At 61.4% G+C, this 25,168-nt stretch overlaps 1 protein-coding gene across 3 annotated transcripts in view; it reads right to left on the reverse strand.

The window, feature by feature from the left end:
- Positions 1-243: 243 nt before the first annotated feature.
- The window catches only part of EPHA8 (EPH receptor A8), a 35,564-nt gene continuing 10,639 nt past the window's right edge, over positions 244-25,168 (reverse strand). Inside the window, exons 3-17 of one of the 3 annotated variants that reach the window (XR_012000114.1) lie at positions 23,518-24,181; positions 16,304-16,459; positions 13,851-14,186; positions 9,367-9,491; positions 9,128-9,290; positions 7,807-7,900; positions 6,581-6,648; positions 5,622-5,786; positions 5,265-5,450; positions 4,911-4,972; positions 4,159-4,491; positions 3,195-3,344; positions 2,915-3,105; positions 2,389-2,562; positions 244-2,246 (exon numbers count right to left, since the gene is read on the reverse strand). Coding sequence is in view for 2 of the 3 variants with exons in the window: in XM_072750827.1 (XP_072606928.1) it covers positions 2,132-2,246; positions 2,389-2,562; positions 2,915-3,105; positions 3,195-3,344; positions 4,159-4,368; positions 4,911-4,972; positions 5,265-5,450; positions 5,622-5,786; positions 6,581-6,648; positions 7,807-7,900; positions 9,128-9,290; positions 9,367-9,491; positions 13,851-14,186; positions 16,304-16,459; positions 23,518-24,181 (2,859 nt within the window). In the remaining variant the exon portion in view is untranslated. Of the gene's footprint in view, positions 2,247-2,388; positions 2,563-2,914; positions 3,106-3,194; positions 3,345-4,158; positions 4,492-4,910; positions 4,973-5,264; positions 5,451-5,621; positions 5,787-6,580; positions 6,649-7,806; positions 7,901-9,127; positions 9,291-9,366; positions 9,492-13,027; positions 13,160-13,850; positions 14,187-16,303; positions 16,460-23,517; positions 24,182-25,168 lie in introns of those variants that run through there. The other 2 variants (XM_072750827.1, XM_072750830.1) reach the window with 2 other exon arrangements.

Genomic DNA, 25,168 nt, shown 5'->3' on the forward strand with positions numbered 1-25,168 from the left:
CAGAGCACAGGCTTTGGAGTTGGACAAACTGGGGTTCTGGCTCAGTGCCCCCTAAACTTGGCTTCAGGCCTACGCAGCCTCCCTGTATATAAAATGGGTGCATGAATCCTACCCCCTGGGAGAGATGAGAAGACCAGAGCAGGAAAAAAATGTATGGGATGCATACAGTAGGTGCACAGCATGAGGCTGCTCTTACCAGGTGATGTCAACGTTAGAAGGATGAAAAGAAATGGGGACACAGGCAAAGATGAGGCAGGATTTATTCTCATTGTGGGCAAGTTCAAGACTCAGGATGAAGACCACAGAGCAGCAGATCCTTGGGACCCCAAGGGTACCTCATGCCTGGGGCAGGGGCCACACTTTTGCAAGTGCCAGGCCCACTGCGTACACCTTGACGGTGAGGATCAGAGCCCAGGAACTGGGTGAGAGTGGGGTGGGGATAGGAGGAAGACAGGGTCCTCCCCGGATCGTGTCCTGACCATGTTTCCGACTTCCATAGGAAGGAAGAACAGCTCGGCTATATAGTAATATAATATATAGAGGTGTAGAGAGCTGGCCGCAGCACCCAGGCGGGGCTGAGACTCCCCAAATTATTGCAGGAGGAAGGGGGGCTCAGTGCTGGTGTCTCTGCGGAACAGCTGTGCTGGCTAGGGGGAGGGCTGGGCAGGGGGTGGGAAGCTGGGCTTGCCCCTCCCTCTGGGGCCGGCAGGGGCACAAGGTATCCTGCCCAGTGGGGTTCCTTGAGCCCTGCCTGCCAAGCTTCCCCTGGGATGGTGCTTTCTCACCCTGGGTGCTTTTTATGTGCTTTGAAGACCATTTTTGCATTGTCAGGAGTGAGGAAAAAATATTCTGGCATGGTAGAAAAAAGATATTTACATACCCTGGTGGGCCGTAAAGGGGAGGGTCAGTCTCGGGATGGGGGAGCTTCCGAAGCCCCCTTCACCCACAGCTGTCGGTGTGGGGTGGTGTATGGGGGAAGGAGCCCTGGACTGGGAGGCAGGAGGCCTCGGCTCTGAAGCTTGGTTGCTGTGTGACCTTGGCCGAGGCACACCCCCTCTGTAGGCTTTGGTCTCCCCAGGTGGTACAAGAGGGGTGGACATGGGGCTGAAGAGCTGGGATCTCACGGTCCCTGATCTTAGGATTGAGGGGGTGTGCAGGCCAGGGCTGGGCAGTGAGAGGTTGGCGAGGGGCTTCCTAGTGAGGAGCCCTGGGCCACAGGGGGGCATCGGAGCCCAGAGGGAAGGTCATGGCCCCTGGCCCCTGACCCGGCAGCCAAGTCCAGCTGAGGGCATCTTGTGTCCTCTACAGTGATGCCTACACAGTAGGTGGCCAGAGGGGCTGGCCGGGAACCCTGTTTTCCTGTTGAAGCAGCTGTGGGAGCCAGGTGGAGGCTGCAGGCGGCCCCCCACCTGCTAGAGGGAGGGCTCAGACCTGAGATAGAGCCGGGGGAGGGCTCACCTGGGCGGAGACAAGGGTGGGCCTGGTGCTGGTGCGGTTCCAAAGTGGCCCCTAACTCCCGCCTCCAGGTGTGGGGGGAGGTGGGCGTGAGCCTCTCCTTAGTCCCCATGGGTGCTGGGGCCTGGGCCCGTATCCGGTGGGCAGTGTCACACCAAGTTCTGCGCACACAGGCCTGTGACACGCATCCTCATTCAGGATGTGCCATCCATGGTCACGCACACATGCCCGCGACCGCGATGGAGAAGCACGTACGCCATCAGCACACACCCATGCTCGGGCCTGATGGGTGGACACACACACGTGATCACAAATGTTCACAGGGGCCCCCAGGACCTCATGAAAACACACCCCTACAGCATATGAACATACACACACATACACACACACACACACAGAGGCAGGTGAGTGATGTCTCCCTTAGGCTCAGTGTCAGTAGGCCCCAGCCCGCCTGCCCTGGGGGCAGATGTCCCAGGAGTGCTGGGCACCAGACACCCCTTCCCAGGCAGCCTGACCCCTGGTAACTCCAGGTCCTGCGGCGGAGCTCTTGGCCTCCCTGGCACCTGAGAGGAGGGACCTTGGGGCTCCTGACCCCCCGGCCAACCCTGTAAGTCCTCTGAAGGCTGACGTGACCCAGGTCAGGTTTAGTTGCCACCCAGGCCCCACTGGCTTTGGGTCAGAGGTGCCGGCGGGGCCCCTGGGTGCTTGTCAGCTGGGCCCTCATGGTCTGGATGCTGCCCAGGATCTTCTTCTGGTGGCCCATGAGGGTGATGCCCAGGGCACGCACGTCCCTGTGAAGGAAGGGTGGTGCTGGCCCGGAACCATGGAGACGGGGACACACCCATCCCCTGGAGCTTCTCACCTCCTCAGGGGCCCTGCCTCTGGTCCCCTGCCCTCCTCCCCTGCACGGGCACCACCCGACCCTGCACTCACTGAGCATTCATCCGCAGCACCATGCCCAGGGAGGAGTAGCCGCCAGCAGCAAAGTGGTCCCGGTAGCGGCCCATGCGGATGGAGTCCAGCCAGTCCCCCACGGTGAGGCCCCCGCCGCCACCCCCGCCCCCTCGGAGGTCAAAGCAGCTCTGGGCAAAGGCAGGGGGCGGGCACCTGAGGCACAGAGGCCCTTGGTAAGTAGCCTGCCAGGGCCCCTGCTTTCCTCAGGGACCCAGGCACTAGCCATGCTCAGCCCCCATCCAGGCTCAGTTGTGGGCAAAGGATCTAAGGAGCTAGCCCCCAGGTCTGAAAGGAGAGGGCTGAGGAAAGCCCAGGCAGGACAGGGGTCAGGGGCCCGGGCAGGGCAGGCGTCAGGGGTTCAGGCAGGACAGGGGCCAGGAAAAGGGCTTTGGAACCGAGGCTAGGTGTGGTCCGATGTCAGGGCTTACACTAAGTCTGGGCCTTATCCAGGGAAATACTGGGAGAGCAGCTGGGCTTGGGCAGAGCTGGGGTGGGTGCCAGGCACCTGTTGACTGTGGCGGTGGCCCTGAGGCTCTCCGGGCTCCGGATGAGGGCATCGAGGACACTGACAATGTGGGAAAAGCGAGGTCTCTGAGCCCTGTCCTTGTGCCAGCAGTCGAGCATGAGCTGGTGCAGGGCGCGGGGGCAGCCCATGGGCGCGGGCAGGCGGTAGCCCTCCTCCACGGAGCTGATGACCTGGGGTGGGGCGAGCACAGCGCGGGGCTGGAGGCCGTCCCTCCCTCCACGGCCCCCGCGCCTCTGCCCAGCCAGGGTCCCCGACTCACATCGCGGTTCGTCATGTTCCAGTAGGGCCTCTCCCCGTAGGCCAGCACCTCCCACATGACCACACCGAAACTCCACACGTCGCTGGCCGAGGAGAAGGTCCGGAAGGCGATGGCCTCGGGGGCGGTCCAGCGGATGGGGATCTTGCCTCCCTGCAAGACACACGGGGGTGCTGGGCGCTCCTCCGCAGCCCGAGGCAGGGAGCCGAGCACCGGGTCGGGGCAGCCCAGGGGCCGAGACGTGGCCTCCGCCTTCCTGTTCCGCCCACGGACACCCACCCTCAGCTGTTCCGAAGACTGAGCAAAGGAAGCGCGTGGTGCGCCTGAAACATAGTAGGTGCTCAGTTAAGAGCCAGGGACGGGCTGGTGCCCCTGCAAGTGACGAAGCCCGCGGAGCACGGCTTGCTCGTTGTCCCAGCTGCCCTTCCTGCCTTTCCTTCTTGTCCTTGCTTGTGTCACAAAATCCCTTCTCTAAGTGAAACGTTGTTCCTTCGGATGCTCGGCAGGTGAGACCCCAGAGGGAAGGTTCTCACTGAGGCAGGGTGGGGGGCCCGAGCCCCTCCACTCAGCCTCCTGCCTTGACAGCAGCCCCCAAGGATCCTCTGGAGGAGCCCGCCTCTCTATGGAGCATGCTCTGAAAACACCACTTTTTAGCCAATCCTTACAGACACATGTGGAGTGGATTTGTGATTCAGAGAGACACCAACTCTCCCAAAGTCTCCCGGAGAGCGGGTGACAGTGGGGAGAGTGAGAGACAGCCCCAGTGTCTCCCCAGGCCACCCAGTGATACAGGAAAGGCGGGAAAGGGGGGCTCCCACTTCCCAGAGGGGGAGCCGAGATGCAGAGAAGAGAGGTAGGACCGGGTGGAAGCAGTCCCGACATTTCCAACCTCACTTAGCTCCGCGTGGCGGAGACCTCCTGAGCCGCCCTGCCCCTCCCGGGCCTGGAGGCGGGTGGGACTACGCACCGTGGTGGTGTAGGCCGCATCAGGGTCGTCCTCCAGCACCCGGGAGAGCCCGAAGTCGGACACCTTGCACACCAGGTTGCTGTCAACCAGGACGTTGCGGGCGGCCAGGTCCCGGTGGACGTAGCCCAGGTCCGAGAGGTAGCGCATGCCGGCCCCCACGCCTCTGAGCATGCCCACCAGCTGCATGATGGTGAACTGCCCGTCGTGAGTCTGTAGGGGGACATGGCTCGGCTTCAGAAAGGCTCTGCGCAGCTTGCAAAGTATCTTCACTGCTTATGAAGCATGTTCCTGTTTCAGGTCCTTCTCACGGTCTCATTTACGCTCATAGCGACCCTGAGAGGGAGGTGGGGCTGTGATGACTCCTCACCCATTTTGCAGAAGGAGAAACGGAGGCCCCTGCACCCGAACACCCAGCAGATAAATGGAAGGGCAGGGGCTGGGAGTCCAGTGATTTCCACCCCCCCCCCACCATGCCGTCCAGCTGGCTGGGGCCCTGGGTCTCCAGGGAGGCCCCCCTCTCCGCCCGTGTGCGGGGCAGAGCAGCCGGAGCAGCGGAGGGACCTTCATGTGCTGCGGGGCTGAAAGGCAATCGGATGGGCTGACCCTTGAGACTCGTCCCTGTACCTCACTCCCCTTCCCCAGGTCCACTGGGCCCGAACTCTGTGGGTGTTTGGAGACCTCACGTTCTCTCCCAACACCCAGAATGAGCTTCCCTCCGCCGGGCCCACGTGGAAGGCGGGGTGGGCACGCACCCTCAGGAAGGCGTCCAGAGAGCCGTTCTCCATGTACTCGGTCACGATCATTGCCAGGCGGCCTGGGGAGGGGCAGGGGGGAGGGAGTGGCTCTTGGTGGGGGGATCAGGCCTGCTAATGGGGAGACCCCAGGAACACGCCCCCTCCCATGGGCTGGCCAGCACTGAGGGCTTTGGGGAGCCCAGGGTTCCCACTGGGGTCCCGGGCTCTGGGCCCCCTCCCCAACCAAGTCATCGGGGGACCTGAACCGGGGGGGTGCAGGGGCAGGGCAGGGGCCCAGGGGTGGTGGACCCAGATTTCTGGCCTGGGCAGGAGGGCTCCCGCAGGGCAAGGCTGCCCTCGCGGGGCACGTACCGCGGGTGACGACGCCCTCGAGGCGGATGATATTGGGGTGGTCAAACTGCCCCATGATGGACGCCTCACTCAGGAAGTCCCGCCGCTGTCGCTCCGTGTAGCCGGCTTTGAGGGCCTTGATGGCCACGGGCACGTCCCGCTGCCCCGGCACCCGCAGCCGCCCGTAGCAGACTTCCCCGGACTCCCCTGCAGAGCCCGAGTGGGGCGGGCAGGGGAGGGCTGTGGGACCCTCCTCTCTGCGCTGGGACCCCAGCGCCCCCCTGCACCCCCTGCACCCCTGTGCGCAGTGACTCCCCTCCCCCTCTGCCCTGGGGGCCCCTCCCCCGGGCATCCCCCTTCACAGCCCCCAAGGCTCACCAGAGCCGATAATTTTCTCAATGTGGATCCTGGAGGCTTCAATCTCCCGAGTGAAACCGCGGCCTGCCCGGCCTGGCTCCTCGTAGTTGTGGGGCTCTGCATAGAACTGGGGCTCTGGGATCTTCCCCGGGGGGTGGTGCAGGGGCAGGAAGACGGGTGGGGGTGCTGAGGGCCCAGGAGAGAAGGATCATCAGTGGGGTGCAGGAGACTTTCCCTGCAGCATTGCAGGGGCCTGGGATAGGGCTGGGTGGGGGGCGGGCAGTAAGGGGCATCCCTCGGAAGCTCAGGTTGTAGGTGGCAAACAGCAGGTGCCCGATAAGTGCTTATTGAGTGAAAATGGGGTCTCTACGGAGGAGCTATGGGGTCTCTGGGGGTTTCGGGGGTCTCCAGTGAGTTCTGAACGTATCTGTTGTTTTTTGGGGTCACTTCTAGAGTCTTTAGGGTCTTTCTAAATTGCTCAGGGGTAAAAATGTTGCAATCACACACGCCAACCTTGACTGAAAGCAGTTCTCCAGAAAACTGTGTTAAGAAGGATTCGGAGGCTGTACTCAGCTCAATGAGAATCAGTACCAGAATCGATACTAATGTTCACCACGGGCACAAAAGTGAGGTGTGGAGGAAGGCTCCCTCCTCTTTGCCTCGTCTCCTGGGGTCTCTGCAGGGTCCTGAACAAGCTCTCTGTAGCACGGGTTCTTAGCCAAGAGTGTACGACACCCCCTCCCTCCACAATTGTATCCAAGATTGTGTGTGAGTGCACACATCTGTGCAGGCCCCCGGGCAGAGGGATTCCAGCATCCTTGTCGGGTCTGCACACCCAACAAAGGTGAACAGCACTTGGCCTCTGAGGTCCTGCTGTCTCTCTCTGGGGCTCTCATCTTTCCGGGGGCACCCCCAGAGCCGCGCTGGCTCCCACCGTGACCTCTTTTTCCCTGCCCCAAGTGCCTGGCGCCCGCACTCACCCTGCCCGTTCTGATACTGCATCTTCTCCTCGTCCGAGTCCTGGAAGGCCTTGCTGTAGCCACAGTGCCTGTGGAAGACGGCCCTGGCCTCAGCCCTGATCCCCTTCCGGGACAAATCAGGACTCTGCCCCTCGAGCTCCTTCCCCTTTAGGGACAGCTCCTGCCACCACAGCTCCTGCCCCTGCAGAGGGGAGTCTCCGCCCTCAGGCCCTCACCCCAGCCGATGGTGACACCTTTGGCCTGCACAGCAGTCTCCACATTATAAGCCCCCTTTTTAAATGAAACCACCCTTGGTGAGGGGATGGGGACGAGGCCTCTGGTATCTGTGACACCGTGGGACCTTGGCAAGCTCCCTCCCTTCCCTGGGCCCGTGTCTCCATGTATAGGACGATGCTTCCAGTCCTTGCTGTCTGGGATCCTAAGCCCGCACCAGGCCCAGTGTCCTATCTCCACCTCCCTCTGGGATGGACTGGGAGAGAGAACGACCACTTTAATTTTCACAGACCTGGGTCCCTGTCCCAGTTCTGACATCTACTTGGCGGAAGACGCCTAACCTCTCTGATCCCCAACTAGCTCACCTGCAAAGTGAGACCGGAATTTCCGCATCACAGATTAAATGAGGTGGAGGTGGTCACCTGAAGGGAGGCCCGGTGGGATTGGCAGGTGGGTGGACGTGGTACAGAGATAGGGAGGGTCAGGGGGACACCGGGGTTTGGGGCTCAGGGGACCCCATGAACAGTGGTGCTGTGTCCTGAGAAGGGGGGCCCACCATGTCCTGAGAGATGCGGGGCTGGGGGTGCTGTGGGTGCGGGAGTGGGCACCTGGTCCTCAGGAGAGACCTCTGTGCGGGTGACAAAAGTCAGCACATGAGGGTGGAACCCCAAGCCGCGATAAAGCCCTGATAAGGACACTCAGAAAAGATGGCCCTGGGTGAGCAGGGAGGAGAGGAGGGTCTAGGGCAAGCCCGGGGTCCTCCAGCCTTCCAGGGTTGTTTTGAGAAGAATGCCTGGTGGAGATGGAGAAGGGCAGGGCAGACAGGTGGACAGACATGGGGGGTGTGGGGGGCAGGGCACAAGTGTTCCTCGAGGAAGGGAAGAACAGGTATTCTTGGAAGTGAACCCAGCCCCAGGCGCAAGGGGACCACAAGCTGGTGGGGCTTGGGACAGGCTGGAGACACAGCGCCCCAGAGGAGGGGCTCGGGGTGGCCGGGGACCAGGACCACCCACCTCTTTTTGCAGATGAGCAGGAGCAGAAGCACGACCAGGCCCGTGATGAGCGTCAGGCAGATCCAGACAATGGTCCGGGTGTCGTAGCGGGGCCCTGGGGGAGGAAAGCAGGGTGGGGGGACCGGCCGCTCAGGCCCAGGGATCTGGTGCCTCTGACTCAGCCGTGGGTCAGGTCACAGGCCAGCTCCTCCTCTGCCCTCACCCTCCCTTCTCCTAAGCCTCCCCTTCAACACCCTGCGGGGGGCCAGGGCCTCCTGGCTTCCCACCTGGTGCCAGCACTTCCTGGGACTGCGGGGCCGTGGAGAACCTCTAGGCTTCTCTGAGCCTGCGTCTCCCACCCGTAATATGCCTGTCCCGCCTGTTACTCAAACAGCAACAAAGCTGAGAATGTGCTGAGAGGTGCGTGTTCCAGTCCAGTCCCAGGGAGACCCCAGGATTGTCTTCAGTTTTCAGACAGGAACACTGAGGCTCAGAGATCTCCGGGAGCTCGCTCCAGGCCCCACACTAAATGAGACTGGGCCGGGCAGGATTCCGAGCCGGGCAGTCTCAACGTGGTATCGGGCCTCAGAGCGCTGGACACACATCGGTTGAAGAGGGGCATCAACTTGGCCTTGAACTTTTCTATCCTACACCACCCCCTGGAGGGCCCCCCCAGTAAAGAGCACAGAGAAGACCCCGAGCAGCTGGAGATGGGGGCAGGGCACCCCCAAGCTTGAATGTGTCTCAGAATCGCCCTGAGGGCTTGATAAAACCTGAATTGTTGGGCCCTCACCCCAGGGTTTCCGATTCAGAAGGTCTGGGGTGAGGCTTGAGAATCAGTATTTCCAACACCTCCCAGGTGCTGCTGCCCCAGACCACACTGTGAGAACCTCTGTTCTGGAGGCTGGGGGTTAGGATGATGCTGGGGAAGGGGCACAGAATCTGTCCCCCAGACTGACCAGGTTCAAATGCTGCTTTGCTGGGTGACCTGGGCAATTCACTTTACGGGTCTGATCCTCACTTTCCCTATCTGTGAAATGGGGATGTGGATAATGGCAACTCATTGGAGGGTCTCGGGGATGATTACAAGGTGATCGTGTTGGCAAGGGCACCATGACGCCCGCCAGTCACACTGATACTCAGTGAAAGCCCGTGGTGGGTGCGCTGTCACTAGCCCGGTCACCTTGGGCAAGCCGCTCCGCTTCTCTGAGCCTTGGTTTTTCACCTGTAAAAATGCCAATCCAGCACAGGCACCAGCTCGGCACATTCCCTTCCTCTGACCGCCACGGCCCTGGCGCCGGGCCTGGCCCAGCTCCCTGCCCTCCCCGCTCCCGGCACTCACGGGGTTTCCCGGTCTCCACCTCCATGGCCTGGCTGAAGCGGCCGCAGCCTGCGGAAGTGCGGGCGCGGACCTGGAACATGTAGCGGGTACCCGGCTTGAGGCCCGAAACGGTGGCCCTGGTGGTGACAGCCTTCAGGGTGGAGTAGCTCTGCATCTCCTTGTCCTGCCCATGACAAGGGTGGTCAGCCGAGGGTCCTCCCGCCTGGTTCCCCTGCCCGTTCCCGCTGCCCTGCTGGTACCTTCTCGTAGTACTTGATCTCATACTCCAGGATGATGCCGTTGGGCTGCTCTGGCTCCTGCCACAGCAGGGACACGCTGGTCTGCCCCGCCCGCTCCTGGCGGATCACGACCACCTGGGACGGGGCTAGGGGAGGGAGGCCAGCCTCGGTCAGATGGGTGGGTGGGTGATGACTGGCCTCTGTCCCAGGGATCCTGGCTTGGGCCATGCTCACCTTGCCAACTGTCCTGCCCCCATCCCAGGAGAGCCAGCACCCTCCAATCCTTCTAGTAAGTCAGCTGCGGCTCTGATTGGCCCCATGGGGTCAGCACAGCCTGGCTCTGGTCTAGGACGCTGGGGCCGGCTCGACCCAGAGGAGGCCTGACTACCCCAGCTCATGCCTCCTCCTCCTCTCATCCCCGGGAAGCTTGCTGGAGCCCCACCAGCCCAACAAGCAGAAAACTCTTGCTCGCCCTGGGGTCCCACCACCCAGGGCCCCACCACTAGATGTCTCTATCTCCACATCTCCCACCTCCAGCCCAGGGCCCGGGGCCACAGGCTCTCAGGAGTGCCTGAGGAGGAGGAAGGAGAGGGGAGGAAGGCAAGGAACCTGTCATCACTGCCTGGGTTTAGAGGGTACGACTGCAGCTGCTCTGACACTTGGGGAAAGGCCATGAGCCGCGCCCATCGGAGCCTTCCTAGCCCTCCCCTGTCACACTAGGTCACGGCTCATCCCTCACCCGGTGAGGGTGACGGAGTGCAGCTACCCCCCTCCCCAGGTGAGTCTGCTGGGAAGTGCCAGGTACAGGGGGCCGCAGCCAGGCTGACTCTCTGCCCCACGGCCCCAGCTCTTGCCTCCTATCTGGACACCCTGTGTCCCCGCACACCTGGCGCTCCCTGAAGGCGGGGACCACACATGGCAGGTGCCCCCATAACACTGCTGGGTGACTCTGCCATGAAGATTCAGAAGTCAGTCCAGAGTTAAGTTGGAGGGTGTGTGGTACAGGGCCCCCCGTCAGCCTGGGAATCAGGCCTGGGTTCACAGCCCCGCCTTCTGCTGGCTGGGACCACCAGTGTCCGGGGTGACAGTTTCCCCCATCCAGGAAGGGAAGCTGGCAACACCCTGCCAGGAGGAGGTACAGACCAGGTAAGACCTTGTGGGGAGGAACACACACCAGCACCAGCAATATGTGGGTGCCTCTTAAAAAACAAAGAACTTCCAAGCCAACAGGTGCTGTGTGAGGGGAGCAGACACAGAAGGGGGCAGAGATGGGGAGGAAACAGGGTGAGGGCACCAGAGGGGCTCCGGAGAGGAGAGGGCTCTAGAGCAGAGGGAGACATAGGGGGAGGGAAAAGGGAGGGGGAAGGGAAAGGAGTTGAGGGGAAAAGGGGGAGGGGGGCAGGGAAGGGGTGGGGGGGGAGGGCAAGCAGTCAGTGAGACCAGGCCTCCCCCATTTGCTCAGGGCTGTTGTCTGCCTCAGGCATCCCTCAGGATTTCCGGAATGCCTTCCACATGCCTTGTGGTCCACTAGGACCTGGGCAGCCCTCAAGGGGCTTATGATCTATAGAGAGAAAGTAAGAAGGCAAATGATGGGGAATCACAGGTTGTTTAAGCACCGTGAAGGGGGGCACCTGGGTGGCTCGGGAGGGTTGAGCGTCTGCCTTTGACTCGGGTCATGATCCCGGGGTCCGGGGATTGAGTCCCACGTCGGGCTCCCTGCGGGGAGCCTGCTTCTCCCTCTGCCTATGTCTCTGCCTCTCTCTGTGTGTCTCTCATGTATAAATACGTAAAAATCTTTAAAAAATTGAAAAAAAAAAAGCACCATGAGGGACAGAAAGAAGGCGCTTTGTGTGATGGAGGGCACCTGATATGCCCAGGGGGCCGGGGGATCCGGGTCATTTTAGCTGGGGCAGGGGTGGGGGTGGGGGGTCAGGATGGGCCTCCCCTAAGCGGGGATGACAGTGGAACCCAGGACTGAAGGAACCAGCCACCGAACAGAGAGGCAGAGAGGAGCTGCCACTCTGCAGGAGATGAAAGGCCAAGCCGGGAAGGGCTTGGTGTGCTGGAAGAGGGACCGGTGGACGGGAGGCCGGTGTGGCTGCAAGGAAGGGAGCCAGAAGAGCCAGAGAGGGGGCGGGGTGGGTGGCATAGGTGCCCCCAGCCTGGCCCGGGAGGCTCCGAACAGGATCTGAGCTCAGGCTGAAGCTGGTAAAGGGCTCACCGGACCTCACCGTTCCAAAGCCCACTCAGGATGTGCTGTGAGAAGCCGTCGGGGGGCGGAGGCGCGGGCTCCTGCTGCTGCCCAGACAACACGTGATGGGGAGGCTGACGTGCTGTGCACTGAACTGTGTCCCCATCCCCAAATTCATATATAGAGGCCCTAAGCCCCAACTTGATGCTATTTGTAGTTAGGGCCCTAGGGAGACGATCAGATGGGGTCATGCAGGAGAGGCCCTCGCGATGGGATTAGTGTCTTTATTAGAAGAGATGAGACTTCTCTCTCTCTGCCTTGTGAGGACAGAGCGAGAGGCAGCCATCCAGACGCCAGGAAGAGGGTTCTCACTAGAGACCACTGGCCAGCCCTCTGGTCTTGGACCTCCGGCCTCAAGAACCGTGATCAGTACATTTCGGGGGTTTAAGCCCCCAACCTATGGCATTGTGTGATGGCGCCTGAGCTAAGAGAGACGGGCTGGAAGGAGGCTGAGGTGGAGGTGGTCACCTGAAGGGAGGCCCGGTGGGTGGACGTGGTACAGAGACAGGGAGGGAGGGTCAGGGGGACATCGGGGTTTGGGGCTCAGGGGACCCCATGAACAGTGGTGCCATGTCCCCAGATGCGGGGCCCATGGGAGGTGTGGGGCTGGGGGTGCTGTGGGCGTGGGAGTGGGCACCTGGTCCTCAGGGGAGACATCTGTGCGGGTGACAACTGTCAGCACATGAGAGTGGAACCCCAAGCTGTGATAAGGCCCTGATAAGGACACTCAGAAAAGATGGCCCAGGGTGAGCAGGGAGGAGAGGAGGGTCCAGGGCAAGCCCGGGGTCCTCTAGCCTTCCGGGGTTGTTTCGAGAAGAACGCCTGGGGGAGACGGAGAAGGGCAGGACAGACAGGTGGACAGACATGGGGGGTATGGGGGGCATGGGGGCAGGACACAAGTGTTCCGTGGGTGGCGGGGAGAAGAACAGGGAGAGAAGTCCCCGCTGAGTGTGGCCAGGTGGGGACACTGGGCTTCAGGGGACAGGTGGGGCCAGAGGCCTGACTAGAGCTGCCCGAGGAGGCTCACAGAGAGAGGACCCAGGAGGGCCGCGCAGACGTCTCTCGCAGGAAGGTCTGTGAAGAGAGACGGTGTGGTGGCTGCAAGGGAGCGCGGCTTCACGGGAGGGCTTTCCTTCCGATGACGCAGCAAACCGATGGCGTCAGAAATGCTGCTGGGTTCTGGACTCCAGCCTGCACCCCGGCCGGCCAGCCCCCCACCCCAGTCTCCCTAGAGACCAGCGGGCAAGGGCAGGGCCCCACGCACAGGACACGCAAACCTAGGTCCCCCCGCCCCCCGCCCGCTGCGTCACCAGCCCCCGAGGACAGGGCCGGGCATTCTGTGGGTGCCTCAAAACGCTGGTCCGATGAGAGCCCCTCGAGCGGATGAAGCCCTGGCATCAGGGAGGGGGGTCCCTGGGCTCACAGTCGGGGGGGGCCTGTTTCACTTGGGCATGAGATGGACCGGGGTTCGGATTCTGACTGCTGCTTCCTACGTGGTGACTGACACAGAGCTTTGGTCTCCTCCTCGGCGACATGGTGAGAATAGTTTCTGTTGGGCCAGGCCTGCGTGGTGTCGGGAAGAGACGGGGTGGGGGCCACAGCGGTCCCAGATGTGTGCTGGGGCGGCTGCTGACGGGGCAGCTGCCGTGGGTGGGCTCTTGGGTTGGCCGTCACTTGACGGGGGGCGGGGGGGGGGGGGCGGGGGGCACCAGAATTTGGAAAGGGAGGGGCTCCAGGGGCTGAATGCAGCCCACCAACTGGCTAGGAACACAGAGATAAATGCTGTTGTTCCAACCAGTGCAACCAAATCCATCCCAGGGGCAGCAGTGGCAGGTGTTCTGGAAAATGATAATCAGAGTGATTTTGTTTCTTAATGACATTTATTGAGCATGTACCTTGGGCCAGGTGCTGGGCTAAGCATTTTCATTTCTCTCACTTAAGCCTCACAATAGTACCCGAGGCAGGTACTGTTATTCCCACTGCACCAGGGAAGGAATGGAGGCAGAGAGAAAGTTCTGGAGCCTCCGAATGCCACGCTGGCCTGTCTCTGACCTTGTTGGATTCCTCCCACCTACAGGGCATGTGCTACTTTTCTAAGGGCGTGCAGGGCCTGGAGCTCCGAGGCCTGGTGAGGAAGGCAGGGCCGGGGAGGCAGGCACTTGCCCAGAGTGCCACAGCGAGTCCGGAGCAGCCCTCTCCGATCCTGTGAGGGCCGGGGTTCAGGGAAGCTGGGGGACGGAGCATCTCCGCCTACCTGCCTGGTTCGTGGTGATGTTGACCACGGCGGCCCGGCGGGGCTCGGGGCTCAGGTCAGACACACCGTTGACGGCCTCGATCCAGAAGGAGTAGTTCATGTGGGCCAGCAGGTTGGCCACCATCAGACTGGCCCGCACCAGGCTCGTCTGCTGGGGCACGAAGCGGGTGCCACTCCCGCACGTCTCGCAGTGGCCCAACGCCCAAGGGCAGCGGCGGCACACGGCATTGTAGGTGATGTCGTTGCGGCCGCCCGGATCCAGGGGAGGGGCCCATTCCAGGGTCACAGATGTCCCGTTGACGCTGGAGATGAGATTCACCGGTGCCGAGGGTGGCCCTGGGGAGTACAGAATGACAGGCGGCAGTGGAGGGCGTTTACCCGGCCTGGTCGGGTCTCCCCCCATCAGACCAGGGAGGGGCTGGGAGTCCCCCATGATACCCAAGGTCCCCCAGGATAAGGTCACACCCCCTCCAGCCTCTGGAAGCTCCCAGAGGGCAAAGGCGCTGTCAGAGTGGACCACAGTGTCAGGTCTGTGTACAGAAAGCGAAATCCCTGCCCCCTACCATCCCACGGTCGGACCATAGGGATCCTGGGTTTGTGTTTCCCGAAATTTCCATCCAGAGCTGGGGGGAGATGCTGACAACCTTGGGGTGCCCACAGCAGCCCCCCTGGGCATGAAATGGTCCTGGCATTTGCATTCTGCACTCCACTCCTTAACCCCGGCTGGATTTACCATACAGATCCCTGACCCCGCCATGGAGCGTGTGGAGGCGCCAGGAAGGCCGGTGGGGTCTCCGAGGCAGGGTGTGCCCACCCCGCTCCCACGGGAGTCCGGGCAGCTGGGAGATTTTGCAGAAGTGGGGTCTGGGGGCTGGGGCAGGCTCCTGGGGGTGGGCATTTGAGTCTGAAGGGCTTGAGGGGTTCAGGTGGACCCCTGGGGCTCAGAATGCCAGTTCTCAGCATCCCAGGCAGGGACTCTTAGATCTTAAGAAAATAGAAGAGTGGAATCTCAGAATCATAGAGAATCACAGAATCTGAAAGGTATGGAATACTAAAAGCCCAGTCTTTTGTAGTCTTAAGACTTCTAGAACCCCAGGGAACAGAATCGTGGATTTGGAGACAAACTGGAGTCTGGCTAGCTGAGTGCAGGTGCCCATGACCTAGACCTGGGCTCACCTCGCCACGGAGCCCATGGTCGTCACCACGTCACTCGGACCTCCTTTCTGCCCCGGCAGGTCATTGCCAGGGGAAAATGCACGGGTCTGGGCAGAAGGGGGGGTGGGGAGGGAGACTGTGTGTGTGTGTGAGACTCTGTGACCCTCTCACTTGCCACAGGGAGCGTGGGGGCTGGGTGTGATGGAGATGGAGGGTGGGGGGGGACAGGGAGATTGGGGACTGAGGTTGGGATAGATTAGGGAGCAAAACCAGTCAGAACTGTGTGAAGTGCTGCTCACCCACCACAAGAGACCAGGGTTGGCAAATGGGGGGCGGGGGGCGCTGAGCTGGCTGCGGGCCTCCCAGCTGGGATGGGGGCGTGAGAGGCCCCTTCAGGCCAGGAGGGGAGGCAACCAAGGAGCCCCGCCAGCCGTCAGCAGAACGCCGAGATAGTCACGCAGCCCTGCAGGCTCAGTGCCAGGGTCCCTCGGAGTCCCCTCAGTACCCCGGGCATGAGCACACACAAGCACACCCTCTCTGGGCACACGCATCTCCTCTGCAGGGCCAGGTGTGCACGCGCTGAACCCACAAGGCACATTCCTTCAAGCTCTATGGGGACTTGGGAGTCCCCACCAGGGACCGACCCAGATGTGCACACACACCTCCAAGAACCCTCTCCGTACGTGGGCAGGACTCTGACGCTCCCCCGCGAGCACACACACTCTCCACAGGCATCTTCCATAGCAGCCGCTGCCGACACAGACACGCACAGTGTCGATCACCGCAGGCACCCCAGGGCACACACAGAATCAGACACACGCGTGCCATCATCCAAGCAGGCAGCCACACGTATCCCAGATACACACTCACGCACACACCCTACACACGCTACGGCAGCTCTGACCAGTCCATCAGGGATGACAGCCAGCGGGGGCTCCTCCGACATTCCTTCGCTTCATGGGAACCCCCTGGCTGGCCCACCCCGGCTCCCAGGACATCGGTATCACTGTAGGGTCAGAAGATGACCAAAGCCACCTCTCGTCTGCCCTCGAGGCAGACAAGAAAGACAGAGTGAGGGAAGGAAAGACTTCCCTGGAGAGGTGGTAGGGACCCCCGAGAGGTCGAGGCCACCAGTGAGGAGTCAGAGTCACCTCCTCCCACCCTAGACAGGCCCCTGGCCCGAGAGAGCCCCCTGTCCCTGCCTCGCCCGTGGAGCACTGGCTCCCTGGAGCCCTGGGAGCCCGGGGTCCTGGCCTGGCCCTAGTCTCCCGGATTCTGGGGCTCAGGGTGGTACTCACGGGTGCAGGCTGCGGATGGCGGGTCCAGGGCCGCGCGGTAGTAGCTGAGGTCACAGCGGCAGGCCTGGGCAGCGGGGGCTGCAGAGTGGCTGTGGGGGGGGCAGCGGGCGCAGAGCTGGTCCCCAGGGGCCGACTTGTAGAAGCCCAGCTCACAGGCTGCGGAGGACAAGGCGGCTTCAGGTGAGCCAGCCGGGCCCCCCTGGCAGGCCCCGGGACGGCTCCCACTCTGACCCAAGGCTTCCAGCGGGATCTCCCAAGGGGCAGGGGCGCAAACCTTCATTGGGGATGGAGGGACTGATGCACAGAGAGGGCCTGGGACTTCCCCAGGGCCGCACAGCTAGTCGGGGGCAGAGCTGAGCCCGGGACCCTGATTCCCGAGTCCCACCCTGCCGTCGGCACAGGACAGAGCCTCCTCAGCCCAGGGCTGCGTCTCCTCCAGCGGCCCCTTCCGACCCAGGCCTGTCCCCTGCCTGAATCTGTCCCTCACAGGACACCGGTCCCCGAGTGAGCCACTGCCTCGGATGTGCGGGTCACGAGGCTGAGCATCCGAGGGTTCTGACTCGGGGAGGAACGACAGCTGGAAAGGAACGGGGCGGGTGGGAATGTGGCTGGAGAAGAGAGACAGGTGGTAAGACCCCAGTAAAAGTGCAGATGCCAGGCCCCGCCACAGCCGCCTCGTGAGAAGCGCCAGGCGCGGGGCCCGGGACTCTGTCTTACAAGCCCCCCAAGTAACAGGGGCTACCTGGGAATCGCAGGCTCTCGCCCCTCCCAGAGCCTGGGTCACTGTCACCTGCCCTGTCCTGTGGGTGACCCTCTCCTCATCGCCCACCTGGACGACCCGGCCTTGCTGCGCAGTCCCAGCCGCCACCTGCCGGCCCACCCGTTCAGCCAGTATTTACGAGCACCAGGCACTGACACAGCCACGAACAGGATCGACACGCATCTGCCCCCACGGAGCCAGCCTCTTTGAGGGGGAGACACCCGCCGTGACGGAGGCTGTGCTCACGGCCAGGAAGGAAATAAAGCAGGTGATGCGGCGAAGGGTAAATGGTGGGAGGAGCTCCCTTCCCGGAGGAGGAAATGATACTCAATCCTTGTCTAAAGAGTAAGAACAAGTCAGCCATGCAGGAAATGGAAATATTCTAGATTGAGGAACTCCCTGAATGGACACCCGGCCTGGGTCACTGGCAGTTCAAACCCTCATGGGCCCCCCATGGCCTGAACAACAGCGCCTGGCATTCAAAGCCCTTCTCCAGTGTCACCCCTCCCTCCCCATCCACAGGCCGAACTGAAGGACTGGCCATCCCCCACATCCAGTAGTGTTTCCTGCCTCAGGGCCTTTGCACGTGCTGCGCCTGCTTCCCGGGGTGGCCTGGCCCCTTTGTCAACCTGTCGAACTCTTTCAAGATTCGTTTTAACTGTCCCTCCGAATAAGCCTTTCTGCACACCTCCACGTGCACACACACACATACACAGACACAGACACACACAGGTGCCCAGAAGCCACCGCTCCCTGCCCTAGTTCTGCAATCTCTGCTCAGTAGCACCACTATAGTGTACTTGTTTATCTGTAGGTCCAACTCTCCTAAACCAGAAGGTGCTTGTGGGCAGCTCCCTGTGCATTAGCTGCAGGGCTGCCTCCTTCATCTCAGCCTTCCTACTGTCTGGTTCAGAGCAGAAGTTACCAGAGCCCGTAGGAGTTTTCCAAGTGAGCCAATCCCGTCATTATCTGCTCTGGGCAGAGGGAGACCCCGGGGAGTTCAGGACCAGTGCCACCGGCCAGGCAGCTGCCCGCTGCACCGCGGACCTGACCTCCTTTGCAAGAGCGACCACCGGGAAGTTCGCCGGGATGTCTAGCCACCGAGTCTCAATCTGGAAAACGTGGCGCTTGAGAGGAGCTTCACTTGAAAAGTCGTCATGTCATTTTCTAAATTGTACCTCCTCATTAGAGCAGCGAAAATCAAGTTAATTTGTAAAATTCTCCAAGCTCCAGAGAACACCTGACGCCGGGAGGAATGCCACTGCCCTTACGTTTGCTTCACAGACTGAGGCTGTGGAGCCGGTCGGGGCCTGTGGTTTCAAGGGCTGAGAAAATGTGCCTCCAGTTTGGGCTCCTTCCCTTCCCGCTGGAGAGACCCCAAGAGGCCTTGGGCCTACACGGAGCTGGGAGCTGGAGGCCGTAGGGCCCCTGGTTGACACACTGTGATCTCCCCTCCTCCCCCTCCTCCCAGAGCCCCCCTGAGACCCGGTCCTGGGGCACAGCCGCAGAGCCTTCCTCCAGGCCCAGGAACCGGGCAGCGGGAGCCGGCTTGGCACCTCATCAGCAAATACCGGTGCAACCCGTCGTTGAGCCGAATGAGCGTAGCCCTCCCGGTAATGAGATCCATGTTGATTAGCATTTCCGGGACCGCTCACTCCTTCTGCCCCCCATTTATCCCCTCACCCCAATTTACTGAGCGGCTACTCCGGAGCCGAGATAAGCAAGAGCTGGTCCGGCTCTTAGGGAGCTGAGCAGTGAGAGGCACAGAAAATGTGCGGCGACACCCTGGTGTGATTCGCAGCACAACGGCCTGTGGCCCCCCAGTCCCCCACCGGTCACTGAGTTCATGTTGCTCTTGTCGATTAAGAGCAGAAAGTCGGGAGCAGGCTGCCCGCACCCCCCCTTCTGGTCCAACCCCTCCACCTAGGCTAAGGGACGCTGGGCAGGTGGCTGGGCCTCAGTTTCCTCATCTGTAAACTGGGGATAGTAAGAGCACCACCTCCTCGGGCTGCTGTGAGGCTGCTGCGAGAGTGAGTACATGGGGATTCACGCCAGGACCGTGCCTGGCCCTCACCGCAAGGCTACGCGGCTGGCGTTATCACCCCTGTCCGGCAGGGAGGACGCGGGACGAGCTCCTGGGCCTAGGCCGGGTCGGGGAGCCTCTGGGGCCTGGGCCTTCCCCCCACCCAGCCTCTCAACCCGCGTCCAGGGCTCAGAGATGGTCCGGCCGTTCTGCCGCTCGCCAGTGGGCGGTTCTCACGCTCTGCTAATACCCATATGGCTATAACGTGTCAAAGCCAGATTAATCCGCGCAATGAAAATAAAATAATCTTTAATAAGAATACTAATCACCAGGCCTCGGGGAGCCCGGAGACCTGGAGGCAGAGCCGGGAATTAATGGCTGAGACAGATGGAGCAGCTCTGGGCTGGGGCCCGGCCCTGCCCGCCGACCCGGGGCGCTTCCGGAGCCCGCGTGGCCGGCGTGTGGGCCCAGCGCCAGGCGGGGCCGCTGCCCCTGCGAGGGCACCTTGCCCGGGCCGCCCGTCAGGCCGGCAGCTGCCTGCGGCCCCACCACCTCTCCCCTCTCCCCCGCCAAGAGCCTGAGATTTGACAAATAAGGTGTCTGCCGGTGGATGACCAAAGGAAATTAATTCTAAATCAGATTTTAAACACAGTCAGGAAGGCAAAGGAGCTCGTCGCTCACGCGCCCCCTCCGAAACGAGACTCTCTGATATTTATAGAAAAATGATTAGGGCCTCCGAGGGTGGTTTGCATTCTGCGCCCAGGTGACGGGAAGGATGGCAACCGGGACCTCAGGCTGGGGCTGCTGCTCCCCTGGGTGACGCTCCGAGAGGTCGGTCCCCGGCCTGGGGTGGGGGTGGGGGTGCTGCAGCCAGTGTGGGGACAGGTCACGGGTCTGGCACTGTGTCACAAGGGGAGCACTCTGGTCAGGGAGCTGGGAGGTCTGGGCCCCAGGCAACCACTTCTAACAGCGAGCCCCTGGGCCACTCACTTCAGCTCTCCGGGCTCCCCAGTTTGCCACTGGTAGACTGGCCGGCTCCCCACGGCTCTGACGCTCCTCAGTGGGTCTCTGAGGCCCGAGGGCAGTCTCCAGAAGGTCTCCCAGAGCCCTGTGACTGGCTCGATCCCTTCCCCTGCACTCCACTGTCTTCTCCGTAAAACCAAGTGCTTCCTGGCCACTTCTGAGGACAGCTGTGAGGGCAAGAGCAGCAGGGAGGGGGCCTGCAGGCTGGGAGGTGGCCATTGCCGTGGGCCGACCCCTGCTGCGGGCCTCGGGCTCTGGATCCCCTCCTTTTGCTGGCAGGAAGGCAGTGGGTCTGGGCTGAACAAGCCGGGACCCCAGAGCCCGGCCCTCCCTCCTCTGCTGTTTGTTCGGAGACAAGTACCCGATAGAGAAGGGGGGGCGGGGGGGTGGCACCCACGGTCCTCAGTGTGTCCCACCTGGGGAGCACAGGGGAGCCACAGCTTTGAGAGGACAACTCATGCAGCCCAGAAAGGCACCCCACTCCATTCTGGCTCCTGCTTGGCCCCCAGTACCCCCCACTCTCAGGCTACCCACCCAAGGAGGGGGGGGGACAGGGCCCGAGGCAGGGCCGCCAGCCTGGGCCTGCCATTTGTGCAGGGGCTCGGTGTCAGACCCGTGCTGCTTCTCCCAAGGAGGTCACACAGACAGTCACGGAGACCCACCCACAGGAGTGAGAAAAATCTCTCCTTGTGCGGCTTACGCCTGGCATCCCATCCCCAAACCTCTCTGCCTGCAGTGCATTAGGAATTAATATTTTTTATAAAACCTGTAATTATCTTGCAACTGGCATAATTACGTGGTATTGTGATTTAAATGTAAAATTCAAAATATGCTGCAATTTCCTAACCCTGCTTTGGCGTTTCTTTGTGATTTTTTATTAACGTGCCAGCAGTGCCAGGCAAAGGGGAGTGGCCTCGGCCTCTCCCAGCCCTGGGAAGGTCCTGCTGCTCCGGACTTGGGAGCTTCTAGCAGGAGTTCTCCCCTTGACTCGCTGTGCGGCCTTGGGCAGACACATTCCCTCTCTGGGCTCCACTTCCCACCCCGTCAAACTAGGGGGCTGGGGCGGGACCCCAGAGCTCTGACGCCATCATCAGGAGGATCAGTGTCCTTCCCCTGGGCCAGTGTGTCCCACTGCCCGCTGGACAGACAGGTGGCTTACTTGCACTTGCAGACTAAACCCAGAGCTGGGGACAGCAGCTGACCTTGACTGTGACCAGCACCACTGACCAGCCGGCCTGATTATTACGGCCTCTGCTGTGCCGGTTATTACCTGTTCTGCTGTCACCCCAGGGTCAGTGGGTAGTGGGGTTTGGCAGTTCAGGGCCCTGGAGGGAGCCAGCCGGGGATCAGAGCCTACTCCGTGATTTAGGCTGAAGGGCTCAATTTGTCGCATCTGTAAGATGGGGATACGCTACCTCGCTTAGCGGACTTCCGTGAGCATGAGAAAGCGTGTGAACTCCCCAGGGCAGGGACACGCCAGATGCTCAACAGAATGACTAACTGCCGTGACAAGTAGGAAGTGCTTATTAACGTGCCTAGCACACGGCAAACACTCAAAAATTGTTGCTAAGGGACCTTACTGTCCCCATCGGAAGGAGGGGCTGCCAGGAGCCAGCTCTGGTGGGGAGAGCAGTCAGGATACACCTGGGCCACCTACACGTGGCTTCCAGGCAGCCAGACCCGACTCAGGTCCCAGCCCCACCTCCCACAGCTGTGAGGCCTGTGCAGTGACACTACCTCCTGAGCCTCAGTTTCCTCATCGGCAAAATGGAACCGCAACACCTGCCTTGTTCCAGTGAGCAAATGAAGTGATGTGCGTGAGCCTAAAGGCAACAGGGATGTTTGTCATCCCCCCGCGGGAGGGTGACAAGTATAGGGATGGCGGATATGGGAACCAGAAGAGGTTGGCAGCCTGGGAACCTGACAAACTAGACCACGGGGCGCGAACAGGTCCAGAAACAGGCAAACGTCACAGAAGGTTCTGGGAGCCAGGGCTCTGCAGAGGTGAAGACTCACGGCAGGCGGGAGCATGACGAAGATTTCTAAAGGGACCCAGAGAGCCCCAGGAAGGGTCAGCAGGAGCCTTGCGGCTGGATGGAGTATCCTGATCCCAGACAACTACCCTGAGCGCCGCCTGAAATTGTCGGCCTGTGCCCTGCTCTGTCCTGGGAGCACCAACGGGTCTTTCCTGCCTGCTTGGGGCCGAGGGAGGGCTCCCGTCCCAGTTCCTATCTGGGCCAGGCCCCAGTCTCTCTGATCCCTGCACAGGAACATCCTCCTCCCCTAGGAGCATCAGTGGTCCCAACAGCAGGCTCCACGATGCCCTGAGAGGCTGGGCAACCATGTGTCCAGCACCCCCTGCCCCACCCGGGGAGGTGAGGGAAGGGCAAGGGGCAACCATGTGTCCAGCACCCCCTCCCCCGCCCGGGGAGGTGAGGGAAGGGCCAGGGGCAACCAGGCCGAGGCCACTAACAGCTGGGGCGCCAGCTATCTGGCCAAGCAACTCCTGCAGTGTCCCAGGTGCTTGGGACGCCTGGCTACACCGCCCTCACGTGGGCACTGTGCAAGTGTGACACACAAGCCCGCAGCCTGGGGTCTGGGCCCTGCTCCTGGTCTCTGGCGTGGGAGGCCGAGGAGCGCGCTCACGGAACAGGTGCCATGCTGTCCCATTCTCGGCCTTCCCCTTCTCAAGGACCTTGGCTGCCCTCTCCCACTGGTCCCTGGGTAAGATCCCTCCAAACACAGGCAGGCTGGGTCAGGTGGCCCAGTGACACACTCAACCCGGACAGTGCTCCCTGGGGGCCCCTGCCCACCATACCTTCCCACAGTGACCCGATACCACACTCATGCCCCCGGAACCGTGTCCCCTTCCCTCCACTCCACAGAAGTCTGGTGCTTTCGAGCACAGGCTCTGGAGCCACAGTTCTGGGTTCCAATCACAGCGCTGCCTCTTCCTAGCTGTGCCCCTAGGCAAGCTGCTTTGTCTCTCTGTGCCTCTGTCTCATCTACAAAGCCAGGGCACCAGTCGCTTCTGTGTCATCAGGTAGCTCTGGGGACTAAGCAAGTTAATAGGTGAAAAGTGCCTAAATAATGGCCGATATAAGTGAGCACACGGTACTGTTCCCTCACACGGGCGTGTACCCAGCTAGACGCCCAACCCTACGGGTGTCCTCAGACGTACCTCTCTGCAATGCCCACAGAGGGTCCTCCTGGCTGCAGTGTCTCCCGCCCCCTGCTACACACGCACACAATCACAGCCCCGTGTATTTGCTGACACAGAAACACTAGAGGGTCACCCATCTTCCCAGAAACAGTTTGCCACCCGTGGGCTGCGATGCCCCCCCGACACCCCAGCAGCCCCGCCCGGACTGAGCCCACCGGCCGGCCGCCCACGCGTGGCGCGCTCACCCACACAGGCATCCCGCCGCTCCTCGTAGCCAGCGCTGCACACGCACTTGCCAATGGGCACCAGCCACTCGCCCTCCGCGCTGCAGTACATCTTGGGCGTGTCCCGCTCCTCTGAGTGCCGCACGCACTGGCCCCGCACCTCCACCAGCGAGGACGAGTCGGCCCCCGTCACCGCCTCCGAGAAGGCGGCCAGGTTGCGCACCATAGTGGGGCACTTCTTGTAATAGATGCGGAGAGACAGGATGGCGAGGCAGGCGCCGATGTCCTGGAAGGCCAGATAGAAGCCGCGCTTGCTGAGGGGGCCCACGCCGCGCACCTCCGTGTTGAGCTTGAGGCGCCGCACCCCCAGGTCAGCACCCGTGAAGCTCTCGTCGGCTGCAATGGTGTCGATTTTGAGGAACTGGCTTTCTTGCGTGCTGGCGCCCAGGTCACGGTCCGACTCCAGGTAGTAGAGGTTAAAGGTCTCCTTACAGGTGCCCAGCACGCCGGGCATGCTGTTGCAGTCACGCAGGGTGAACTTGATCTCGGCGTAGACACGCCGGGCACCGTCGCGGGGCACCCAGCTCGTGCGCAGCCAGTTGTTCTGGTTGGGGCTCATGACGTTGCACACCTGGTACGTGTGGATGGGCTGGAAAGACTCGTCCACCTCGTTGATGGAGTCCCACTGCGGGCAGAGAGAGCACAGCGCTGAAATGAGAGTCAGCACCCTGCCTCCTCCTGCCAGTCACCCTTGCCTCGTGCCCCGTGCACGGTGCCAGGGGCATCCCTGGGAAGAAGCCGCAATGTTCTCTGCCCTTGTGTTGCCGGCCTTCTACTGACCATCACTGTGACGTGTGATCCCAAAGACTGCCACAGCCTTCCGAGAAAGTGTTATTGGCCGCATTCTACAGGTGAGGAAATAGGTCTGAGCCCCATGTCTGAAGTCGCCTAGCTAGTGAGGGGTGGAGTCAGCACTGGAATCGATGCCAAACCCCACCTTGTGTCTATACAGCAGCTCCAAATACTCCCAGAGCTGGAGGTTGGGTGGTTTGACTTTGCTTGGGTAAGTCAGGGAGCCCACAGGTCCAGTTTCCATATCAGCTGCCAGAGGGATCTTTCTAATGCGTGAACCTGACTGCTCAAATCTTTCAGCAAGGGCATACCAGGACGTGGGAAAGATGAATATGGTGGTTCCTGTGCCAGGTCCTGGCCAGGCATCAGTGATTCAGAAAGAAGTGGGACACGATCAACAGAGTGAAAGGCAACCCATGGAATGGGAGAACAGACCTGCAAATCCCGTGTCTGATAAGGGATTAGTATCCAGGATATATAAAGAATTCCTATAACTCCTACAACTAAAAAAACAAAAAACCAAACAGCTCAATTGAAAAATGGGCAAACGACTTAAGTTGACGTTTCTCCAAAGAAGATGTACAGATGGCCAAATACTCCATGGAAAGATGCTCACGGTCACTAACCATTAAGGGAAATACAAATCAAAACTGCAAGGAGGGCACTTCACACTCGCTAGGGTGGCGATTATCAAAACAACAGGATGTTGGGGAGGATGCGGAGAAACTGGAATGCTGGTGCACTGTGGGTGGGAACGTAAAATGGGGCAGCTGCTGAGGAAAACTGCGGAGGTTTCTCAGAAAGTCAAGACGAGACCTGC

The sequence above is a fragment of the Vulpes vulpes genome, chromosome 2, assembly GCF_048418805.1.
Source record: "Vulpes vulpes isolate BD-2025 chromosome 2, VulVul3, whole genome shotgun sequence".
Lineage (NCBI taxonomy): Eukaryota > Metazoa > Chordata > Mammalia > Carnivora > Canidae > Vulpes > Vulpes vulpes.